The sequence below is a fragment of the Scomber scombrus genome, chromosome 1 (genome assembly GCF_963691925.1).
Source record: "Scomber scombrus chromosome 1, fScoSco1.1, whole genome shotgun sequence".
NCBI classification, from domain to species: Eukaryota; Metazoa; Chordata; class Actinopteri; order Scombriformes; family Scombridae; genus Scomber; species Scomber scombrus.
Genome location: NC_084970.1, coordinates 1,858,199 through 1,870,447, shown reverse-complemented (window position 1 = coordinate 1,870,447; position 12,249 = coordinate 1,858,199). Strand labels below are relative to the sequence as shown.

At 38.6% G+C, this 12,249-nt stretch overlaps 1 protein-coding gene across 1 annotated transcript in view; it reads left to right on the top strand.

Annotated features, from left to right (window-relative positions):
* Positions 1-12,249, top strand: part of il16 (interleukin 16) — a 52,651-nt gene that overhangs the window by 11,214 nt on the left and 29,188 nt on the right. The window contains exons 4-7 of the mRNA XM_062417674.1: positions 4,155-4,294; positions 7,696-7,813; positions 11,638-11,778; positions 11,948-12,053. Of these exons, the coding sequence (XP_062273658.1) occupies positions 4,155-4,294; positions 7,696-7,813; positions 11,638-11,778; positions 11,948-12,053 (505 nt within the window). The remainder of the gene's footprint in view (positions 1-4,154; positions 4,295-7,695; positions 7,814-11,637; positions 11,779-11,947; positions 12,054-12,249) is intronic.

Below are 12,249 nucleotides of genomic sequence, written 5' to 3'. Positions count from 1 at the left end.
AAGCTCTGCATTTCTCCTTAAATGTTTTAATTATTAGCTGTAACTAAATAAAATATTATGAATGAAATAGGGGTGTATTTCTCGTAGAAGTGAATCGCGAAGCTAAGGGGCGCACCAAAAAAAACGATCTGTTTTCTATCGCTCATTCGCACGTCATGTCTTCTTTTTATAATATCACGTGTGGATCATTAACCTTGTTGCAGCATCTACCTGTTGAGAAGATCTCAGTCAGAAGTATGAGATGAGGAGAGGAGCAGTAGTAAGTTGACCTCAGGTTTCTACACTGAGAGACTGAGGTAGGAGGAGCAGGGAATCTAGCGCAGCTATGTAGGCTTAATGATCATAGACTGTATATAAAATGGACGTAACATCCGTGACATCACCCACTGGTTTGTGGACTGCTGCTTGGAAGCGAATAGTTTCGAATCTGGGCAGCGCCATCTTGAAAATTTCCGGTGCATGCTGAGTAAAAAAAAACACGGATTCTACTTATATGGGCATCAGGAGGAGCATGAGGCGCCCTCCTAAACCTGTGAACCAATCAACCTGTCAATCACGACGTAGCCTCGCCCTAATGCATACCCTGCTTTATCGTCACATATAAAATCAGGGAGGCCAAAATTTCACAAATGAACATCATACTGCATTGAAGAAGGCTTTAAACTAGTGATTGAGACCATAAACACATTTTGAAAACGTTAACTGAGGTTAGAAATCAAGTGAGAAGTTGGTGAATTCTCCAATGACTTGTATAGAGACGGAAGTCCTTTTGACACCAAACGTACGACCCCTGGTGGCCTTTTGATAGAATGCAGTTTTAAGTTACTTCCACGTTGGCATCATTTCAGAGGACCAGAACTCCCCGCCTGCTAATGATGCAAAAAGTAAAATGAGTCACACTACCAAATTATAACATAATTTATATGTTGTTCTATTTGTGTATTTATGTGATACAGGATTTGTGCAATTTACTTTTATTTCTGTGTTTTTTTATTAGCAATATTTTATAATTTGTGATAATTGGATTCTTTATTTAATTTATATTTATTATATATTAGAATTTGTTCTACTCTTTATAATTTACTTTTTGGTATTTGTGATTGTATCTAACTTTTGTATTTATGGTTGTTATTTCCATTAATACCAAAATTATCCATCTATAAAATATCTATATGGGGAAACCCATCTGCATTATTTCCATTTTGTGAATTTCAAATAAAAGAACAGTCATATATTTCCTCATTGAAGTTTTCTTAAAAATATAGTTAAAATCTCGTCTCGTCTCGATCTCGTGAACCCAATATTGTGTCTCGTCTCGTCTCGTGAGCTGAGTGTATCATCACACCCCTAGAATGAAATAATAAAGCCTTCTACTCCTGCTGGCAGACTGTGTTAACAAGTATGCAGACAGATAATTACTTCCACTCCCTCTGGCTGCGCCCACATCCAAAACTTCTGCCCAGAGGTCCTCAGCCTCCCCTTATGTTCTATTATTGCATTACTGGGCAATCTCTCCACATTAAATACACCCCAAAAATATCAAACTATTTATATTAATATCACCAACCATTGCCTAAAAGACTATTACTATTACTGATTACCATTACCTACTGACTCAATCTACTAACAGACCATTCAAATCTAGAAAAACTTACTGAATCAATGAATCCTATGAAAACAGGTCGTCCTCCTTTTATATAGTACCTTAAACACTGAGTCCTCTTTCCACAAATGTCCCCAACATAAATGGAAATTTGACTATTCTTTCCATTTTTTATTTTGTTGTTTTTCCATTTTTCTCTCTTTTCTTTATGCTCTAACAAACCTGCAGGAAAATACAAGGTGCAGGTCCCATCTGTTTGTCTGGTGTTGTCTGTCTTGTCCCATCATGTCTCGTCTGTTTTATGTCTTCTTTCTCATCCTTTATATGTAAATACGTATATATAAAAGTGATGTGTATTTTTGACATTTTGTTGTGGTGTTGCTTTGTTGTGTGGGTGAGTGTTAGATAGATCGATAGATCGATAGATAAATAGATAGATGGATGGATGGATGGATGGATGGATGGATGGATGGATGGATGGATGGATGGATGGATGGATGGATGGATAGATAGATAGATAGATAGATAGATAGATGGATGGATGGATGGATGGATGGATGGATGGATGGATGGATGGATGGATGGATGGATGGATGGATGGATGGATGGATGGATGGATGGATGGATGGATGGATGGATGGATGGATGGATGGATGGATGGATGGATAGATAGATAGATAGATAGATAGATAGATAGATAGATAGATAGATAGATAGATAGATAGATAGATAGATAGATAGATAGATAGATAGATAGATAGATAGATAGATAGATAGATAGATAGATAGATAGATAGATAGATAGAGAATTTAAAAATAATTATTGCACATTTCCAGTAATAATTGCAGTGTTCCATGACTATCTATTGATGATACTGTTGTAAAGTCTGACGGCTGCAGGTACAAAGCAAAGCAAGCTGGTCAGTATGCTAATCAGCATGCTAATATTTACTAGCTCCAAATGCTTTGCTAGCACTAAACACAAAGTTCAGCAGAGTCTGATGGGAATACCATTAGCTTAGCTTTACCTCTGTCATAAACCAAAATGTGATTTCCTCTACCAAACTTAAAGGAACAGTGTGTAAGGGGACATAAAGTGTTTATTCGAAGTAACGAAAAGAGAATGATTCTGATTTTCATTGGACTATACACTAATTAAAACATACTTTTGAATATTATATTCCTCTTCTGTCAAATCTGTTCTGCTAGATGCCACTAAATTCTACACTCTGCACCTTCTAATTGATATTCATCTGATATTTGAAAAGATGTTTCAGTGGAGACAAAAGTGTTTAACTGAGCGACTGACACCGCCATCCTTAAATAACAATATCCAACAATCCATGAGGAGTCTTTATCTGTATATCACAAATTAGCCTCAAAGGGCTTTATCCTTAGACTATCAATTTGAATAAGGAAAAACTCCACAATAGGAGTCAACAGGGTTTTAAAAAAATGGAAGAAATGTCAGGAATACCAACACAGGAGGAATCCGTCTTGTGCTGATGTGTGTACAGAATGGACCAAGAAAGCAAAATGACAGTATGGACAATCAGGATGATAACATTATAGATAATTGATGAGAATACGAACTGCAAGCTACTTACCAAACAGCTCACATGACAAGAATGAAACAGATCAGTTAAGTTGATCTTTCTATATAGCAATATAAATACACAGTATCAACCATAGATGACAGAGATTGCACGCTCATCATAGTGAAAATGTCTCAGTTTGCTGTTGTATGTCGCTTCACTGAATCAAGCCTGAGCTGCTAAACAACCCTGACTGAAGCTCAACTCAACAGTAATTTAATAGAGCAGTGCTGTTCCTGTGTGGCTAATTCATGCCAGGTTGGACATCAATCACTTTTAATCACCTACCAGACAGAACCATCGGAGCCGTATCGTTGTGCCTTTCATGTTGAGACTGAATCCTGTACAGTCAAACAGAGCTTTATGAATGAAGTCTGTGTAAATGAAGTCATGTTCTCATGACATGAGGGTCAGTTCAGTCTGTTATTCATCACTTGTTGGATTTCTCTGTGTCACATGCTAAAGTGTTCCCCTCTGTGGAAATAGAACGTGCTGTAATCTCATTAGATACATTTTATGACATGATCACTCCACATTTAAAGTCACTGATATAAAGGAAATACTTTGTAAGCCTTTACAGAAAACAAGCATTATGTCTGTATTATATCATGTATATAATAATGTGGTCACATACTGTTCCCCTGAGAGCCATCAAACATACACAATTATGCTTCATGAGCATAACCTCCAAACACTAAAGGCTCAGTTCATGCACCTATAAAATCTTACTCTGTTTTCTTTTTCCTCAGCTGCCACCTCACTAACCCAGATGGTTGATATGGTCATAAAGCATGCTTTCTACCTCCTAACATAGAGGTCCCCTTATGCCTATTCTCTCTCTCTCTCTCTCTCTCTCTCTCTCTCTCTCTCTCTCTCTCTCTCTTTCTCTCTCTCTCTCTCTCTCTCTCTCTCTCTCTCTCTCTCTCTCTCTCTCTCTCTCTCTCTCTCTCACACAGGAGAGTAGTATTTGGAGGATGTGTGTAGCCACAGGGCCCGCTGAGGAGGTGTGCGGACCACAAATGGCTGATAACAGTGTCCAGACAGAAGACAAAGACACTAATGTGGAGCCAGGGAGGAATGGAGGGGAGCTACACAGGTAATAAAAGCAAAGTGCTTTTTATTCCTAGGAATGTGCTGGAAAATAGGAAAAACTTAATTGGGCTATATTTTCATACAAAAATACACATCAGGCTAGTAGAGAAACACTTTCCATCATCATTAAAAGACAAGCTGTCAATACATCAATTCATTTATCAAGTGGAGCAGCACAGCTTCCAGATATTCTTTAGTTTCATTTTAGTTAGTATTATTAAGGTGAAGGTCACATTGCCACGCTGGAGTAAAAGCAGCTTCTCCACTGACTCCACCCTCTTACCAAGCAGTAAGTCCTAAAACAGCCTTATGTTGCTTCAGGTACATTGAGATGATATATGGAGGCTGGTTGGAGTAGTCTGAAGGCTTCTCAGAGCAATAACACTGCATATAAGTACTTTACTATAAGATGGTTTTACAACTCTTTAAAGTTATCACAGTGACAGTCATTTTAAACTGTAGGAAGACATCATTCATATTACACATATTTTATCGGCCAACAGATTTGAACTTTTAAACTGGACAACCTTGCATCTTTTGGCTGGAGCCCTCTGTGTCAACGGATGCCTTGGATGTATCTGTCATGTGACCCTTGCTTTGCTCATCATAGTGGTCAGTCAAGGACATCCTGCATCCCTTCCTCTAGACTCAGATGCACCATGTTTGCTGACCGAGTCGGCCTACCAAATTTGCATATGAAATGAGAAAACACTGTTGGTGACACACTGTGAAATGTTGAAATGAAATGCATGCGATGTCTGCGGAGCAAAAGGAGAGAGACTCAGAGAAAGCTGGAATCTTGTTAGAGCTTATTTTTCTTTGCTCTTTAATACTTGTTGGTTAGTTTTGAAGCTAAGTGAGCACATCACTGTTCAAACATCACGACATCTTAAGTTCAGTCTTGGGTTGGAATCCAAAGTTGAGCTAAGCTGACACTGAGACTTGTACTCACACTAGGCGACCCATACCGTGCCTGGGCATGCTTGTGGAGGTGGGCTCAGGCACGGATCAGTTGGGCTCAGGCAGTGTGTGTGATCACTAACTGTGACGTCAATGATGCGACTGTCCCATTAAATCGCTGTGTTGAATAATTGATAAGGCTTTATAAGGCATGTGTGAGGGGCGTGTGTCACCGCACCCAAAACCATTCCAAATAAGCCACAAAGTAAAATTCTGAACTCCGCTGTGCTATGGGAGAGCACTTTCTTCAACACAACAACACAGAGGGGGAGTTGGGGGGCAATCATGCTCGAGCATGGTACAAGACAACCAGGCCTAGTGTGAGTACGCCCTGAGTCACTGCTGAGAGAAGCTTTAGTGCAAAAAGCTTTGGATTCTGTCAGTGATGATAACGATTACTCTGGATTTGGTTCATTTTGAGTATTCAGTGTCAGTTGTTGTGCAAAGGATAACCTCTGACCATTCTAGTAATTCTTTCCTCACAATACTATTTAGCCAGCTACAAAATACAGGTAATAACTTATAAATATGTTCAACATCCATGCTCTTCATTCCTATTTGTGTTACTGCTCACATAATAACAGTTCATACTTGTTTGATGATGACATGACTGAGATAATTCTTATATCTGCAGATATATATTAGTATGTAGGTAAACTGACCTGCCCAGATGTAAGTAGAGGTCTGCAGTTCCTGTGTTGAACCACCTCTACACCTCTACCTGACAGTCATATGGTGTCTGCAGCATGTCTCATTTGATACAGTACACTGATAAAGTCTGGGTCTGGATGACGTCATTGCATGAGGATGCAATGACATCATCCAGACTTGAGGAAACAGAACTTTAAAGTGTTTTGTTTTGTTTTTTTTGACCATGGCTATAGAGAATAGTGGATGAGGGGTAGATTATTTCCAGATAACTGCATGGCTCTAATGTAGCATTCTTATCAGTGTTCTAAATGAATCCTGATAGTTGCAGGGCTGCTGGCTTTAACTGCTGATAGGCTGCAGCTTGTCTTTCTTGTAATGTTTACTCAAAGGTTCACATAGGTTCCTTTTAAAAGATTAAGTCTGAAAGGCAGCGAAACTAAATCAAGACCAAGACCAAAGAACCAGAAAAGTACAAATATACTGTTCTTTATTCTTCATTCATTCTGTCATATTCATGCTGTTCATAGCCAGTCAACTTTGACCTCAAACCTCTGTATAGTGCTTTGCATTTACATAAGGATGATATGCTAGTGTGAGGTTCATGCTCCTTCAACAATTCAACTAGAGCATTTGATGTGTAAATGGTGTCACAGTTAGCACCTGTTTAGCTATAGTGCTGTTTCTCTTCATAAAACTATAGGTCTAAGGATGAGGATGCTTGGCTGTTAGATGATAAAGACACACTGGAAAATAAAGTCTTCCCAGTCACAGTGCAGTAAAGTGCTGTGATGAAGTGACAGCTGTGAGAGCAGCCAGCCACAACTGGACTCAACTCTAAGGACTGTGATGGTTAGGTCCAGAGGCAGAGACTGAATAGATCTATAGCAAGTATACAATGAAACTCAGTTTGAGCAGTCCAATTGCAGCATAAAATATCAAATATATACACATAACACTAGTACACACACACACACACCAGCCCAAACACATCTCAACCACACCCATGACCACATAAACATTCATAACCATACCCATACAAAAATGTAAAATGTGTTCTGAGACATGTCTGAGTCCAGAATAAAAGAAAAAAAAATCGAAATCTTAAAAATACTGACTGTACTTAAACACTGCAGTCCTGATACTGATCATTTATTGAAAGGTGTTGGATAAATGACTTCTTCAGAAAAGCTAAATTTACATTTTTGGCTTCCAGCCTCTATCAGTTTATGTTACATATGGATATATTTGGCCTGAAAATTGGAACAGCTGTTTATTAATTTTCCAGTAAATTAGATATGTACCATCTTGTTAATCTTGTAAATGTTTGTCTTTGTGCTTTTAATTGTTATAATGTCTTTTTTAAGCTTCTTTTTATTTACATTTTACAATATATAAAACACACATACATACATTACACACATAGTACCCCCCCCACCTCCGTCCAGGGTCAGATACATAATTGGGTCTGCTCACTTTCCAATTATGCAAATATATGTATCTTGATGTCTTATTTTCATTGTATTTTAAGCCCGTGTAAGGCACTCTGAATTGCACTGTGTCTGCATGGTGCTATATAAATCAAATGACCTTACCTTACATACCTTCTAAATTACATAAGGTGATATTTTACACTAGTTATTGTGCACTATGTGTTTCTGTGTCCTTCATTTTCAGCTGTATTTGTGCGCGCGTGTGTGTGTGTGTGTGTGTGTGTGTGTGTGTGTGTGTGTGTGTGTGTGTGTGTGTGTGTGTGTGTGTGTGTGTGTGTGTGTGTGTGTGTGTGTGTGTCCTCAGAGGCTGCAGCTTCCTGAGTCCAGACAAGCTGGCACCCTTTAACGGACAGAGTCTAAACGACGTTGCTTGGATGGAGGGGGAGGGAACGAGGAGCGTTCACATTAAAGCCTATAGTGAGGTAATAACAGCTGACACATGAAATGCACTCTGCTGTGACATGTGTTCCCTATCCTTCTGTCTTCAGTGCATCTCAGTAAACACCCACAGTTCATCACTACAAAGGAGTTTGAGATCATGCAATAATGAATATCAAATGTTATTTTGCATTACCTGCAATTTGTTCCTAAATGCAGTTTTTGATCTAGATAACTAAGGGTTGACTCAGAAATGAACAAGCTGTGATGGAGGATTTGTATGTGTTTAAAAGAATGCTGCAGTAACACCTAAAATGTTCTGGCAGCCGATAAAAAAAGGCTGTAGTGATGTAATGATGTGAACAGCTCATCTGGTCTTATTTACAATTAAAAACGTGGGTGTTAAATTTAGAATAAGATGAAAAGAATTTTTAAAAAAACTTAACATAATTACAGTCCTCTTAAGTGTGTGGCATGAAGGGCAACCATGTGATGTGTTAGTCTGAATTCAAATTGAATCTAAACATATGAATTAAACTCATTTAAATCACTTCTAAAATGATGAGATGTGTATACAGGGCTACACACAGAGTGTAGGAGATGCTGATGGTTGAAAATGACAGTATAGTGTCTGTAAGCCCCTTCTAGACAATAACTGTGTCTGTGTGGGCATGGCATTTTTCTCATGCTGCAATCACATTCCCAGTCATCCCACACACACACACACACACACACACACACACACACACACACCATGTTTCCATCACTTCAGGGGACATTACATTGACTTACATTCATTTACTGGACACTTATCCTAACCATAACCACTACATGCCTAATCTTAACCCTTATCCTAAACTTAACATAACCCTAAACTTATATTAACTTTAAATCAAGTCTTCACCCTAAAATAAATCATTTACCTTAAGGGGACTTGCTTTTTGTCCCCATAAGACAGGCGAGTCCCCATAACATAACTGTGTGAACAGATTTAAGTCCCCACAACATTAGGAATACCTAGTACACACACACACACACACACACACACACACACACACACAAACACACAGGCTTTTTGGAGTCCAGTCAGACACAGATAGACACATAAAAGAATTTAAAGAATTTAAATGTGGTCAACATAAAGAATGTGAAAAGAAGACAATTGAGTAATATTTATACAATTCATGCTTCACAGCACTTATTGAATTTCTGGAATATTGTGGTGTCTAGAAAAGGTGTATTCCAGACAGACACAGTCAGGGAATTTGATACATTCTGACATCATTAACTAAGCAGGAACAAAGAACTCTCTTGGGATGTCTACAGTTCAGTCATGGAAATATTATGTAACTTAATATCAGGTCCTTTCTAAAAACACCTAAAAAATGTCAAATCATATATGAGCAGCACACTCTCAGTAACTATTGATGGCTGTGTCAGTGAGCAGCAGAGGTGCTGGTAGTGTGTTTTCATTGCTCCTGAGCAGCCTCTCAGGCAGTATATGAGGACTTTTTCAGGTTTTACTATCTTTGCCGTGCTGGGCGGTGTAACACCTTATCATCCTGCCAAGTCTATTTGAGTCACTTTTTAAGAGGCTGTGGAAACCTGAACAGCAGAATGAAGGAGAAATGGAGAAAAAAAAAAGCAGTAGGAAAGAATGTCTAACATGTGACAGCTGGGCTCAGCTGATTCTGTTTTCAACGCTGTCTGTTTTTTTTTTCTTCGTTTTTTTTTTCATAATGGCTCGCTGACAGCAATGAAACGCCCTTTTTCACGTGGTTTCAAAGACTAGATCATAATAATACAGAGGATAAATAGATCATGTCACCATGGATACATGGAGCTTTAAAATCCATCTGCCTGTTTTGTCTACGACAGCATCCAAAAACCAGAAGGGAGAATTTTATGTACTAAATGTTTTGGTTTCATAATGGCTCCACCTAGTTTTGCAATACAGGAAATCAATTGCATAAAGTCTTAACATGCGTGATGCATTGAGGTTATTTCCTCCACTATGCCAGTTTGGTATCTTGGTGACTTGTTGTGCACCACAGTGGAAGGAGAGGATGTGGTGATGCTAATCCAGTAGCACAGCGTAATCCTGGTGCCAAGAATGAGTGTCTTGCATTGACTGCCCTGGCCTGCTTAGAGTAGGTTGAAATCTCTGCTCACTTATGCTCTGTAATATTTTGCTACTTTATTTGGTGAAGCCAAACCCAAATAAACTTCTATGAAATCACATGAAACATTTCTGTTTTGCAAATGCACTTTCCGCTTTCTGGTTTTGGCATTAATGCCCATGAGACTGAATTAAGATTAACAATTGATTCTTATCAGTATCCACAATAGTTAACAGCTTATACTGATGCCTTTAATTTACCCTGTGACTCTCTGTTGACCTGAAGGTTGCTGGCATGGGCCACAGGGTTCACAAGAGTAAAGCTCATAGTGTTACAGTAGCATAAGTAGAGAAATGTCATAAAGAACTAACTCAGTAGTGTCAGTTATACAACAGCATATATATAAACATTTCTAACAGCACAGTAATCTGCTGGTCATACCATACCAAGTAAGGCTGCTTATGAACTGTTATTCCCTCTTTTAATATATCCATGATATTATACTATTCTCTACTATACTAAGTTAGAATCTATAGCAGGGGGATTCAATTAAAATTCACTGAGGTCCAATTAGTGAACATTTCCTCAAGTGAAGGTCTGGAACATCATCATGTCTGTGTTATTTTTCAGTACTTTGAAGTAGCATTGTAGTTCCTTCAGCATCTGTGTCTAGTGGGTAATAATAGAATAAATAAAATACGAATAAAAAAAGAATAAGAAATACATTTTCTTATGTTAAATAAAGATAGCGTTTTAAAATAAGTGCATTACAGAAAGCTTTTAATTGTGCTTCTTAAATAAAGTAAATAAACTTAATTTCACATGTGATAGCATTATAACAAAACATCCCAATACATGAACTGTATTCATACATTGTAACTCTACCTCTTATCTGTCACCTCTCTGTCTCTCCTCTTTTCTCTGTGTGTATGTCACTGACAGTCCAGTCTCTCCACGTGTCCAAATGCACAGATTTGATTGGCTGATTAGCGTCACATGAGAAGATTGGTTATGCACATTGGTCTGTTAGTTTCTGAGGGCCGCTCCACTTTTACCGTAATAGCTGGATAAGCTGCACCTCTTAAAATAGAAACGCTAGGACAAAATTTAACAATCCTCAATATTTCATCAGCTACAGGTCTGGGTCTGGATAGGACGGCGTTTGGGTCGGGATCAGGACTGTGGTCCGCCTATTAGTGACCTCTGCCTTATATAATGCTACTGTATAATACTTTACTGCCTTGATTACTAATTCAGCTATACTATACAATACTGCTCTATATTATTACTCCCTATAGTCTCTACTTTACTATAGTGTACCACAGTATACCATACTACAACTCTTCACTTTTATATTATATACTATACTGCCTTGATTCTACTCTACTACCTCTTCTGCACTCTACACTACACTAGACTTTACTATACCATTATATAATATACTATATTGCCTTGACTCTATTCTACCACCAGTGATCTGTATAGCACTTTGGACTGCCTTTGTATATGAAATGTGCTCATGTACTAATAAACTTGTCCTGCCCTGTCTTGCTGCCCTGATGAGCAGGATTTAGAATCCCATTAAACAGAGGGATCTATTAGGATGATTAGAATGACTGGTGAAATGTATTCCTGTGAATTGTACATCAGAATCAATACAGAGATGTGAAATGTGCATGAGGTTAGGCTGAAGTGAACTTTAAAGATACTCTATTTCTCATGACTTGTGTGTGTATTGTGTGCTGTAGAACACTTCGTGTGAAGACGCTCTCCGATCTCATAGTGTGACTATGAGCCCACAGCATCCAGCTCTCATTCCTCCATCTGATCATCTGTCACTGTCTGGATACACAGATGAAGAAGTTATGGCCAACAACAACCACCTCAAGGTAAATCCATCTTTTGCCACTTTAACATTTATTCGTATATGAAAGAAAAACTGCCCACACAGGTATCTTTATGTGTCCCTTTTAAGTTAATGTGTGAGGTAATGTGAATCCATTTGTTCATCCAAGTGTGTGTGTGCGTGTGTGTGTGTGCGTGTGTGTGTGTGTGTAGTTGCCCATCCCAGAGGTAAATGAGGAGAGATGCTGGGAGACGGAGAAACCTGAGCAGAACCCACCAGGACAGATGGCCGGCAACAGGACACGCTCCAATTCAACTAGTGGGTATCATACAGTTTTATCTCAATAATACAATCTTCCATCCAGAGGGGTAAACCAGTAACTGGACTGCATTTTACTTTGTGTGACACTGGGTCACATTTGGGTAGAAAGCTGCACAAACAGGAGACAGTTAAAGCTTTTAGAGTCTGCAGCAAACACGGAGGATGATGGAAGGAGAGAGAAGGCAATGGGAAA